This window comes from Sinohyriopsis cumingii, chromosome 8, assembly GCF_028554795.1.
Source record: "Sinohyriopsis cumingii isolate HCF-2022 chromosome 8, ASM2855479v2, whole genome shotgun sequence".
Lineage (NCBI taxonomy): Eukaryota > Metazoa > Mollusca > Bivalvia > Unionida > Unionidae > Sinohyriopsis > Sinohyriopsis cumingii.
The window spans coordinates 42584898-42599397 of record NC_142968.1 but is presented as its reverse complement, the minus strand read 5'-3'; the positions used below and the strand labels follow the sequence as shown (position 1 = coordinate 42599397).

At 36.0% G+C, this 14500-nt stretch overlaps 1 protein-coding gene across 3 annotated transcripts in view; it reads right to left on the bottom strand.

Annotated features, from left to right (window-relative positions):
• The window catches only part of LOC149793378 (uncharacterized), a 54200-nt gene extending 40910 nt beyond the window's left edge, over positions 1 to 13290 (bottom strand). For all 3 annotated transcript variants that reach the window (XR_016422767.1, XM_089967354.1, XM_089967355.1), the window contains exons 1-3: positions 13192 to 13290; positions 5613 to 5845; positions 4335 to 4679 (exon numbers count right to left, since the gene is read on the bottom strand). Coding sequence is in view for 2 of the 3 variants with exons in the window: in XM_089967354.1 (XP_089823480.1) it covers positions 4335 to 4679; positions 5613 to 5838 (571 nt within the window). In the remaining variant the exon portion in view is untranslated. The remainder of the gene's footprint in view (positions 1 to 4334; positions 4680 to 5612; positions 5846 to 13191) is intronic.
• Between the last annotated feature and the right edge of the window lie 1210 nt (positions 13291 to 14500).

Sequence of the window (14500 nt, the reverse complement as noted above, 5' to 3'; positions counted from 1 at the left end):
TTATATAATATCGAAAACAAATCGAAGTTTGGTTACCACATTCGGTTGAAACCGATTCGAAGGATCTTGGTAGAAAAATAATTGGCAAGTTTACACAAGGAGGAGCATATGATCATAAACGACATTGTACAAGATTGATCATGGACGATGCTGAGTTAGATTTTATAATCGCTGATACAACGAACAAGAACACGTTTATAAGTCGAGAAACAGTTTTCTTGTCAAATGGAAATAAACTAGGTACCATTGTGAGCTACATGGACGGTGAGTCACCACAGTATACTCATTTAAGATCATCGATGCTCGCGTATGTTTCAATAAATCTAGTATCGATGATAAACAAGGTTTCTGCGCATGCCGTCAGAGTAGCTACTGATTCGTTTTATATAAGTAAAAAACATTCAATACTGTTAGAAAAATTAAACATAGGCACTTATGCATCGTGGGGTTCGTGGAGAATAAAAAAGGAATATATGCTCGATTATTCCGAATCCGCTGATGTTGCGGTTAAAGATATTTACTGTAAAAAATATCAAACGTTGACAACTTCGTTGTTACCATCGGTATACGATCCAATAACTAGACACAAAACGGTTTATCTAAATGGAGCTGGAAGTTCTGGTAAAACCACTCGAGCTATCGAACTATTTCAGAATTCAGATATGATCGTGCTAACACCTACACATAGACTCGCGCGAGAAATGAAACAACGCGGTGTTAATTCCTGTACTTATCACAGCTTTTTTCGATGGAAGGGTGATACATGGACATCTTTAAGGATGGGCGAGAAATACATTCCAAGGATTATAATATGGGATGAAATATGCACTGTACCGCTAGAAACACTAAAAACATTTCTTGATTGGTTGTTAACAAGAAATACTGCCGTGATAATGTGCGGCGATCACGGTCAACCACCACCTGTAGCTGGACCATCTCCACATGGATGGCTGAAAAATTTCGTTGACCACGCTGAAGAAATAACTGATGATCATAGAGCACTTGATGCAACGTTGAAGGAATTTAAAAAATTAATCAGACTACAACCGAATAAAATTCAGTGTGAAGTAATGCGCGAGATAATTTCAGAAACACCCATGAAAGACTTTTTGCGCGCGTGGAGACCAAACGATTTGATAGTTGCAAGTAGAAAGATAGTTCGTGATACACTTCAGCGGGAGTTGTTTCAGTTACAACGAGAAAAGTTTCCAACGTTGTCAGTTCCGTTATGTTATCGACCAGCAGATACGCGACGGCAAAATATCGACGTTGATATACCAGGACAGACCGAGTCAAGGAAACAGAATCTTGTGTTGAATGATATTATCACAGTTGATGTTGATGTTGTTGAAGATGCTCTACGTGCTGATAAATCCCCGTGGACGCTTGGATACGCGATGACGATTCATTCATCTCATGGATTAACTATTACTGATACAGTTGTTTGGATCGTTGATGATCGTATCGAATGGTCGAACATGGTTTATCTTGCAGTATCTCGAGTTAGAAAAATATCTCAATTGAGACGAATCGTCATGGACTCGTCAATCAATGATGACCTCGATCATCGAGGCTTTGACGAATGTCAAAGCGATATAATAAAAAAAAAAACTAGCTGGTTATAAACAGTGTGATAAAAAAAAATAATTGAGAATTTGATCTAGACACTGACGTTGTCATTGCGCTGAAACAACAACAGAATAATCATTGTGCAAGTTGTAATTGTATAATGTTATGGCGGTATTAGAAAAATGATCCAAGACAATTTACCGTATGTAGAAAAAATAACAATCTTGGTCATACACGAGAAAATATCATGTTGACCTGTCTTGAATGTAATCGACGTCGTGGTGCTAGTTAAGTGATTTGGGTGGCAATTGTGTGTCCTTAGGAATTACTTGTAATTGTTCACGTACAAATCCGCGTTGAGGAGCAGCCGAATCTAGTCTGTAGATTGCGGGTCTACCTGAGGATCTAGTTACGGTGGATATCTTATGTGTGGTAACACTCCAAATAGGATCAGTCGCTCTTTTTTTACCACCTTCGAGTTCGCCAGGCTCATATAAATACCTTACAGTGATATTACCTAATACTGGCTGTGCTGAAAGATCACGTCGTTGTGTAGGTATGTGCGCGCTTGCAATTGCATTAATAGGTTTCATGTTGGTCGTTCGAGTAATCTCATTATTTAACGCTACTATCACATTTGGTAATCTTGCCACCCATTCACGAGATCTCGTATCCTGAATAAATTCCTTCGCGTATTGATATCCAAATAACCGCTCAGTAAGTGTTCGATTAAATCGCTCAACAATTTCCTGATCACGATGAATTGCAGTATGCCCTCGTCGTATTTTCGTATTATGTTGTTTCATCAACGATGATACTGGACCAAGAAATTCCTTGCCAGGATCAACCTGTAGCAGCTGTGGCCATCGTAATGGTCCTCGTTGATAAATTCGTTTAAACGCATCGGCTACTTCAGCAGCTGTCTTCGCTGACAACGGTTCTGTTTCTTTATATCTACTTGCAACATCAACAACAGTTAGCGCGTATTTGTACGTTTTTCTACGTACAGTATTATATGGTAAAAACAGAATATCAGCTTGATGAATTTCATTAGGAACACTGACAGTGAAATGTGCAAATCGAATTTGCTTAGGACGCGGTAGGTAAATTTGCCATATTGCCTGTTTGGATAATCACGTTTTAGCAGTAGAATGTTTAACCGCTGCTGCATCAGCGAGTTTACTAATTGCTGCTTTACCCTTCCAGTATCCAACTGGTGAATAATAAATCGATTCCATTTATATATTATCAGCCCCTAGTGCTAATTTACCCTTCATCGCGGATCTTACTAACCAATTAGCTAATTTTTCTTTGATATTTTTATTTTTTATGGAATTTAACGCATGAATTAATTTCACATCTGCAATATGCCTATGTTGTAGATCACTGCTTTTATACGCAACATCATGAGCATGACAAGCTCGATCAATAGCGTTTATTGGTTCCTCGCCTAGTTTTGGTTGATCCTGATTATCAAGTCTAATATCAAGTCTGGTACCAGGACCGCAATAATTATATCCTGGTAGATGTTTTTCTCCTGCGTATTTAGCCCATGGAGTACCTGGAAACTTTGACATCAAATTAGCAATATCACCACCGCGCTTATTAGGTAAAAACGAAAATTTCTTTCTACCGCACACAGAACATTTTCCACCATACGCTATTTTTTTATTTTTTGTTATAACCGTAGCTAAATCAGTGGTTAGAGTTTTAACTTTACAGCGTAAACAATATAAATCCATAGATATTTTATACAGCATGGATATAACTGATTTCTCAGCGACAAGAAAACAAGAACCTGTCAAGCACCATCCTGCGTTACCAAATTCCATCAGAATGACAATAATAGGACCATCTGGAAGTGGAAAGACGCAGTTGTTACTTAATCTTATAATGAGATGGTTAAAGTGGGATAAATTGTATTTGGTAGCCCCGTCAGTTGATGATCAACGATGTTATAATGTACTTAAGGATTTTAATGAAAACGCGGATAGCGATGTTATCGAGTTTATAACCGATATTGATGAAGCACCATCGGTTGATTCCATAGACGGATTTATTAATAACTTGCTTGTATACGATGATGTGATGCTGGACAAACAATCAAATCCAGCTAGGATTTTTTCTCGAGGTAGACATAAAAATACCGATGTTATTTATGTTACTCAACGATACACACAAATACTAAAAGTGATCAGAGATAACTGTAATATTTTAGTTGTGTTTAATGGCGTAGACACACACACGTTGCGAAATATTCATCAAACCTGGTGCAGCGGTGACATGGATATAATTAAATTCAGAAACTTCTTTTCACGAGCGCAAACTACTCCGCACGGGTTTATAACAATAAATTTGCACGATCCTAGAACAAGATATCGTATTGGACTTGATAAAGTATTTGGATAGATTAATAGCAGCAGAGGGGGCAATTACCTCAAGTTGGTTCATTTTTTTTTTTTTTCCTGTAATAAATTGTAGTTCTCAAGCAAATGTTCAGCTCGAAAGAAGCCTTATTTCGGTTTTTGGATGCTTCCAAAGTCGGTCTGTTCGCCCCCTCTGCTGCTAAAACGCCAAATACAATCTTTAGAAAATCTTTTTAAGAAACGTCAAAAGATAATACCTATGTGGCTTGCCATGATTATATAATCGCAATGCTAAATCACAAGAACATGCTGCCTGTTAGTAACCACTGCTCTGAAGATACTTTTAAATCTATGAGATAAAAGTAATGACTATGTACTGTATAATTTTAAAAGACAAACCTGGCAGTATACACACGTTAGGAGAGACATTACAGCCTAACGCTGGTCTACACACGCAGCGTGTTAATCCGTCACATATTTTGATATCTGTTCCTGGAATCACACCGTACCAGTCTGCGTCCATATCAAAACCGGTCTTGTAGTCGCAGTAACATAAGTTGTCTGAAGTGGCACTTCCTGGCCTCCAGAGTATCTTGTGATCCTCGCGAAGGCATTTCTGTTTCATGTATCGGCATTCGCTTATCTCATTGCTGCGACTTTGTGAGGCGTCAAACCTGTCATCTGGGCACTCCACGCACTGTAGCTTTGGTGACGGTGCCTCTTTCACAAGGTCCGCAAATGTACCTTATCGAAAATAGATAGCAGACATTTGCTTTATACCAAAACAGAGTGGAAAACGTTTATAATGGACCCTACACTGTATAGTTGGATACATGATAATATGAAAGAAATTTATATACAATGACATCAATGCAGTCAAACCGGTTAGATGAATACAAAATTCGTTCTAAGCAGGAATCGAACCCGTGTCACTAGTAATGGTATATGTTGCCTTGCTCTTATACAACTGCAACCTGAACAACTCGGCTGTGCGCTTATCCCTAAAAAGGATGGAACGAGGTCAAAAGTGATGACTCGAGGAGCACATGAATTTGCTCCCTAGACACGCCAGATTTAACACTCAACTATATACAAGCCCACTGGATTTCTATTTAGAAATCACAAAGTATATAATTACCACTAGCCCCCTAAATACTTTAACTTGGATCCACGTTAATTTTTTAATATGCACATGCTACATATGGCCGACTTGGTTAGGTCGCTGGTGTTGAAGAGCTAAGGTGCGATATGCCGCAATTCGAGTTCGATTCCTGCGTGGAACTCAATATGACTCGAACCTTGTTGATTATATATCCACGCATGCACACACGAGCACTATAAATGTAGTTCTATGTGGGGAAGCAATATCTATCTATCTATCTCTCTATCTATCTATCTATCTATCTATCTATGAACCATGATATGAACGAAAGAGTGAGAAAAGAAAAGTAGCGCGAGTTATATTTTAGAATTAAAATATGGAGCTATATACCAGATGGATAATCCAATACAGCAAGCTCCATAAATGAATTCCTACATGCGGATGCAAGATCTATGTATGTGTCTATTTATCTGTCTATCAATGTAGCAATGGACAATGAAATGAGCGAAAGTGTGAAAAAAGAGGAGAAAAGTGACGTTGGTTACATTGGAGAAGTAGGAAAGGGAGTTACATACCAGGAGGACACTCTAATACGGCATGGCAGAATGCAGTTGGTTGTCCATCGTGTACACGACAGTGGTAAGCCTCGCCGCTTGAACAGTTGGCCGTCAAGCTGCTAATTTCCCAGATTAGAGAAGAAAATAACGGACACTCCTTTGCTAATAATTTCGTTGTAAAAATTTGCACTAAAAATGAGTTCGTTGTAAGAAAGACCACTAGGAAGCTTACGGAGACCTTCATTGCCTCGCTGGGAAAAAAAAAACAACACTAGTATTATTGTAGGATCGTTATTAACTACTGTTCTTGAATTCGTTATTTTTAGTTTTCTTGAAATAAGTTCTATTTTCTTCTTAGTTCAGTTTATATAGCATTCACGTATTGCTCTGCATTGTGTTTGAACTTATTTTGTATCATATCTCTTTAGTCAACATTACAAATTGTAAATAACCCCCTGCCCGTGTCTCTATTATCACTGTCTCACTGGATATTTCACCAGAAAGTGTGACCTTTGAAATACTGACCCATTACGAACAAAGGTTTTCATCAACATTGATTCATTTGGTTTTCCCTTCTTAATCCCTGACGTCATTATATTACTTGATTCATCTTGTTAAATCTCAGAGCTCAGCCTACCAATATCCGAGGGCAGTAATTGTAAAATCACTTTGCAAAAAAAAAAATCTATAAAAAAACGAGATAAAAGATTAAATTCAACACCCAATCTTTAATCTTTTTCTTTTAGCAATCATTGTAAATCCACCGTATTTAAAACTAATCATTACAGCATGACACCAAAACTTTATGTATGAATGATTGTGACTCAAACGGGTATTTATCATTTTTTTTCTCACAGCTATTGCAAGTGAAATTCACTGAAAAACAGGCAATATGTCGCAATCGCAGATAACTAATTTATATGACGGGTATCTATATAGTATCTCACACTAATTCGGATTTTCTCCAGGTTATGAAAATTGGCACCAATGTAATCTTTTTAAACATTTTTCTCAGTATTTGCAGTACCTGACGCAATGCTAGTTTCGAATAAAACTGGTAATAAAAGTACCTCAGGATATCTGACAGGTATCGATATGCTGCTATGTGTAAATATGTATTATTTTTATTAAAAAAAAAGTTGACAGGTAATGTGAATGTTTCTGTCCTTTTGTGATCATTCGCATTCTTCAAATGATATTTGAGGCTATCGATATTCACAATAATTCAAGTAATTAATTGAAACCTTTAATAAGCATTTAATCTTAATATACCTCCCATTTGTTTGTACCCCCACCCCCATCCGATTTAAAAAAAAAAACACAAATACAAATGAGATTTTTAAAAAATGCATATAACTTAGTTCATTCATTGATTTGTAATTTCAAGCTTGATTATATGACCAATGGGGACCTTAATATCCGTTATCGTCTGCGCGTTTCATACAAAACGGAAGTGTTCAGTGTCAAAGACGACCCTGTTCGCCAGTCATTTCCAATTACTGGACATGTTCCTTTTCAGAGAAGGGGTGGATGCACAACTACACTTGTATGTACATAGAAAGTAAAAATGACATCGTCTGCTTCCGATGTGTACAATGTCGAATCAAGCGAACAGTGCCGGATTACCAAATAGGCAGAGTAGGCCCCGCCCTAGGTGCCCCGCGACAACGGATCAAAATAATATTGATAAAACGTATTAGGAGATAATTTGCGAGGGGAGCCCCAAGATCTCGACTGCCTAAGGGCCTGAGGGCCTCAACAGGGTTGAATCCGGCACTGCAAGCAAAGGAAATGAATAACAAATACTAATTTGCCTTTCACGTCCATATTTAACAAGTGGTGTAATTTATATGTACAAACGTGCAAATGGATATAACTCTCAACTCTCAACCAATTGGTAATTTACGGAATTATCTGGCAGTTACCTAATAGGATAAACCACGTTACTCTGAGGTAAATAGACTCGCCTATAGTGTTCGAGATATGGCACCATGTTAGTGTGGAAACTCCGTTCAGCATGAAACAGGCAGACGATGATGATGTTAGGGCCATCCTGGTCACAGCCAGATTATAAATTGTAAATCAATGAATGAAATGACGGAGTTCTATGCATCTTTTATCACATTAAATATTTTCTTTCTTGAAATCTTTAGGGAGGTACAAAACAAACAGGGATTTATGCAAAAACTATAGTTTATCTCAAAGGTGTATGTACATTACCTGCTACTAAGTTTCATTATTATGAAGATAACGATATATTACCTGATTTATTGGGTGCATTATTGACATGTTGCTGCGAATTATTTCACATAAATTAGATTTCACAGGAGGTAACGCTGTGATCTGGGTGAGTGTGATTTGGATTTGTAACGTAGTCTTAATTTTTCAGTCATATCGCTACGATGTCTACCGTATGACAGTTTATAGTGATATCTAGCCCTGGGACATCGTGCTGCAAACATGTAACATCATGTCCCATCCAGTCACATCATCCTGACACCAGGCCCCCCACCACAACCACCACCACGCATTCGCTGGCAAAGTTTCGAGTATGATAACTATATCTACACCTTGGCGTATCGAGCAGATATTTCTGTGCTTCGAGTCTGTGAATTTCATTGGATGCGGCGGCAGGCCACCGCTTCCAATCAAAATTAAGTTGTTCAAATTTGAACAATTTTAATACCTGATCGAAACAAGGGGAGCACACAGCTTGAATGGACTGGTAGATAAGCAATTTTCCACTGCCAGTCAGTCTTTGTACAGATACCTTTCACTCGAACACACCTGTTGTGGCTTCTCTCTGGTACGTATTCATACTTTCAGTGTTAAATTTACAAAGTATCTTTTTGAAGCCGTTGTCTTGTGGCTTGCCGAGTTTCCGTTTAACGAAACATTTATACACCGAGTGGTATATCATTCATACAGCGTACATACTATACATATATTTTATTTAGATTACAAACAAATACACATATTTGTACTTTGAATGGACTACAAACACGGTTAGCCTCTTATACACTGAACCTGAACTATCAGGCATTCACGTACTGGCGTATGGAAATTTGCGTGGAATAGAAACCAAGCGAAATGAGGAACGAGCAAGAGGTAGTTAAAATATTGTAAAATACTGACAGTTCAGTTGTAAAATTCAACAAATAGTTTATTTCCATAAAATACAAAGTAATTGCCAATTAAATCCAATATAATCCTAAAATTACAGAGATAATCCCTAATAAGAAAAGTTCTGAAAAAACTAATGGAAATCCAAATTAAGTCCAACTCTGAAGGTGATTTTATGCCTGTGGCGCTGTATTGTTTCGTTTTACCAAGAATCTTTTGTAATATAATTCCACGTTTGAATTCACTATAAATCCCAGTAAGTGTCTCTGTCCAAGAATATTTTATGAGCACTCTGTATTTCTAGAGAAAAACAAATCACTCAATTAAATAATTTGTAGAAAAAAATTCAAGCCCAAATGAACTTCTAGACCAAACAATAATACAAAACTGATTCTATAATATCGTAAAGCCCGAATGGATAGTTTTTCCAGTGACAAAATGATACAGTCCTCTACTTGACCTCTGTTCACAATTAGCATTTCTAAACAAAAACTATTACCTAATGGAAAATAACCTGATATAAACTTTTTAATGTTTACAATATTAAATGTTAGTTATAATTAGAAAGTCTGCTACTAAGATTATAATATATAACCTGGACTACGTTAGGTACGATATGAGAAACCCAAAAACATAGACCCAGACTCAAATAAACATGTTTACTTCTATCAATAAAGAGAATGTTTTAGCTACGTATTAGTTTTTTGCGGATTTAAAAAAGGCAATAATTCAGATAAAGTAAAAATAAATTTGATTCTGAACAAGGTTAAGTCCAATATACAATGTTACATTCCAATAGTATATAGCTTCCCATTGATTGGGTTAGGTTACATGAATATGTAACTTCGAGGCAAAATGAGCAGTAAGATCCGTTACGTGTAAATTATAATCGCAGTAGAAGATAACATAAGGAAAGAACTTATCAATCTGATTCATTCCGATATTTAGAGTCATCCTCATTACCTTAATTCTTCTAAAATACCACCTGACTGACCTGTACAATAGGAAAAAGCCAAACACTTGAAACATATTTACTAACAGTTTTATTTTTAGCAACTGTCAACACGAACGTAGGCATTTATTTATATATACTATGCAACTGTACGCTCTTAACCTCTTAAAATAAAACCTATACATGTACGAAATTTCAGCTAACGATAATCACTCAAATTTACAGTCATGAATAAAAAAAATTACACAAATTATAGATTATACACAACAAGCCAAACCATAATTCATGTGATTTGTGGATTGGAACTTCATTTATAACAGACTACTAGTTAATTGACGTGATTTATGGATTGGAATTTCATTTATAACAGACTACTAGTTAATTGACGTGATTTGTGGATTGGAACTTCATTCATAACAGACTACTAGTTAATTGACTTGATTTGTGGATTGGAACTTCATTTATAACAGACTACTAGTTAATTGACGTGATTTCTGGATTGGAACTTCATTTATAACAGACTATTAGTTAATTTATACTATTAATTTACCGGAATCTAATTTCCATTCTTAATCGGTGCTTCATGAATTGGAGTATATTTTTATATATTAATCCACTATCGATAGATGGAGGAATTATATATATCCGAATTAAGATTATATTAAATTAAGTTAGCTTGTTAATGCTTGGTGGGGGTATTGCTTGTTTTCTCTTCACACGCCATTTATTTATACATGGTTTAGATTGATTTGATAACCAGCATCATGCAAAGTGATGACAATAAGAATTTCCTACCTGCGGGTCCGGAGATGGAGAGACAAAATTACAGTTAAAGAGGCAGGGTAGAGCATAACAAAACACTATTTTTTTAAACAGAGGCACGAATGGCTATATGCATGTGGCAAATGAGTCAAGAACAATACAAATGAATGTACGTAAGACGCCTCTGTGAGAGAGAGAGAGAGAGAGAGAGAGCATGCACACAAGGAAACCGGGGTGGGTGGATCATGGAGTATCTAAGCAATATAAGTCCAAAAATATTTAAACAAATATGAGCTCCGCCTTTCAAGTGCCCAACGCGATTTCTTTACAAAATTAATATCAATAATTCACATGAAAAAATGATATATTTCAGTTAATATATAAAAGGATGCAATCAGTGGAAGTGTTGTTTCTTTATATATATATATATATATATATATATATATATATATATATTAAAATGTTGATAATAAATATGCCTAATTTTTCACTATTATTTAATTTGTATTTGTCATCAACTGACGATTGTTAAAAATCGTCGGACATATATAATAATATTTATTAATCAAATTTAGTCTAGCCACTCTAAAGAAATTAAAACTCAAGGAGGTAGTGATTTTGTCACCTTAAACAGTATTGTGAAATTTGGAACTCTTCTGTATGTAATTTAATGCAATCGACAGGTGTCAACAGATAACTTAATGTTTGACCTCCTGAATTTTAAAACAGCTTCTCATTGTAGTGATAGCACGTTGTATTTTTAAAACCTTGGTGTAACATGGAATACATTTCAAATTGTTTCTGCGTGTGCTATTAGTTATTATTTGACCAATGAAATAATCGTATCTATTTAGCGCGTATCTGCATGACATTAAAATATGACTGCATCCTCGAACTCCTCAGTTTCTGGAGGTAGCTTCACATTAAGCAACAACACAACAACAAAAATTAGCCAAAAATATCGGTATCTAACAAGTAACATATAATGATTATAATTTGTTTTTCATTGTTTCCTTTAATCGTCCGATTATATTTACAATAATTAAATTTTGCTTACACGTATCAAGCAAATGGATATTTACGTCTCAACTCTGTTGTATACCCGTGAGCATCCAACCAAGATTGACTAAAGGTGCTCTGGATACAGTTGATTTTATAAATAAAATTATCTGCAATCTCACTGCTACCCCACCCCTCAAATATATGTATATATTGTAAGTACGCCTCAGCACAAACATCGCTATATGATGCCAATTTCAAGTCAAGTTCAACGAATTTAAAAGTGAAGAATTTGCACAAAACTTCTAAATAAATGCAAATAAAAGAGCTGCAAGATAGAAGATAATATGTAAAGATGTTAACATTTTGTAAAATGTAAATTGAATAAAAATAAACTCCTTAAAATAGATGTAACTAAATTCCATGAAAAGAAAAGAACAACTGAAAAGCAAATATTGTACTTTTTAAAAGAGCATAGTTCATATTAAAAAAACTGGACTTTGTATTTTGAAGTATTTTACGTATTTTTTCCTTTTATCTTTGTTTCGAATGTCTTTATTTGCGATATCTAAACATATTAGGCACTATATAGCCAGGAATGCACTGACGTGCATATGTCTCTACCTGCCCACCTACCTACATACATGTAGGCCTACCTACCTACATACATATAGGCCTACCTACATACCACTATTCAACTTTCAAGTGAACCGAACTGATAGATATACACATAACGGCGATGTATGATCAGTCATCCAATATTTCTTTGATTACTGCTTTAATAATTTGTTTATACCTGACACTGAACTAGTCAAACGTATAACTGAGTTATTTAATCAATATGTGATGAGCTAAGATATCTAGCAGAAACTAAAATGTTACCGATTTAAGCATAGTTACATAGCAGTGATTGATGATTTGGTTGACGGCCATTCAAACACAATTGGGTAACCATGGCGTCATAAAGGGAACTCCAATAATCGTATGTATAAATAGACCTAAGTATGGTTTTCCCAAAAGCCTGAAAATAGCAATTTTTGAAAGATATCAAGTCATGCTCTGTTCCGTTCTGCAAATTAATGTTACCCACAGAAAGGTAATTTCTAATAAGAGATGAAAATTACTTACATGTCGATATAATTATGTCAACAAACTGCAGTCAGTAACTCGTTTGTTGGCGTAAAATACTTCTTGGTCTCCTTATGCTGTAGAAATATCACGTGATGTTAGGAAAGTTATCGAAAGAATCTGTGTTACATTACGCTATAGATCTCGATTTCAATCATATTGCAAACAGATTAAACACTGACCAAATAGAAATATCACGTTATGTTAGGAAAGTTATCGAAAGAATCTGTGTTACATTACGCTATAGATCTCGATTTCAATCATATTGCAAACAGATTAAACACTGACCAAATAGAAATATCACGTGATGTTAGGAAAGTTATCGAAAGAATCTGTGTTACATTACGCTATAGATCTCGATTTCAATCATATTGCAAACAGATTAAACACTGACCAAATAGTAAAACGTGTTTCTAAAATAAACAAAACGCAAGTAGGGATACGGAGTGGGCAGCGTTGATGCATGGAGAATGAAAACTGTACAAGAAGATATTTTGTATCAACGAGGGAACTTCTACGTGTGAGGACCCCACCCCGGGGCAAATGAGATTCGTCATATGTAAATCTCAAGCTTGCTAAATGTAGTGTATTAGTCTATGTAATATCACAAAACAAACATTACACAAAACTCACCGTATAACGCCTGCCTCGAATACCGCTCTGCAGTCACACGTTTATACATAGATTTACCTAATTCGTACCCGGATGTACTTACATATTGTCACGAGTAACAACTAATAGGGTGATATAAATGGGTAGATGTGCGGCAGGTTGATTAAACAAATTACCATATACGATCGATTATACTTTGGATCGATTTTCAACATAAACTAAGCGATACTTTATGAAATTAAACTTTCGTTTGGATCTTAGTTTTAAAGTTGCGTATAAGATGTACAATGCATATGGATGAGAAAAGCACTATGACGATACAATGATGTTGCCACACAGAGAGAGAGAGAGAGAGAGAGAGAGAGTATGGTGGGGGGAGACAACTATGTAATTGTTCTTGCCACCATATTGCACTTTTTTTCTCTGGAATACTTGAACTAAGTTTTTAGGCTCTTTGAAAGATTTGTCCGTGTAGCAGATGCTGAATGCATACGAAATCGAGTTGTGCGGCCCGTTTGCTTTTGTTGTGGGTTTAACGACATTTTCCAGCACGTGATAGCCTATACATGGCAACCAGTATATTTGGTGTAAGAAGAACCACATACCAGTTGGCCGAGATCGAGACTCAAACCCACAGTGACCGATGTGATATGCCAATAATTTGTAAAGGCCAGCGCCTTAGACCACTCATGCGCCTGTATCCCACGGACCGTTTTAATTTCGTTGTATCAATCTTGTTATCAGAAAAATGCCAGTTGGTATTAACCCCAAAGTCATTTTTACTCTGAGACAAGTGCTTGCACATGTGAAAACCGGTGACAAGAGCTACATGTACCATGTTTACGACTCTGCGATGCATCCCTTCTTGAATTGACCTATCGCCAGTTGTCAATCATTCTGCTCGATTGACCAATCAGCGAGCGCTATTATACACACCTCCAGGCACTGTTTACGTCAGCCATTTTCCTCCGACAAGCTGCTTCTGTCGATATCGGCTCGACTTTTTGTATATCAATATTTTTTTTCAGTTATTCAGTTGAATGCTTCCAGATCATAAATATGTCATCTAAAAATCTGAACGAAAGAGATGGGATTAAACTTTTCGTTTGGAATAAAATCCTTTTCTAATTCACCCATGAAAGGGAAGAGTATATAGGAGCCATATTAATAGTCATTATCTGCATGTAATTCGTATTATTAAATTGAAAATAATTATTTTCCAAGATAAGTTTGTATTATTTTACAAATATCTTCGCTAGATAGTGTGCTATTATTAGGATTGTTATCAAGAAAATATTTGCACGCTTCAATACCATCTGCATACGGAATG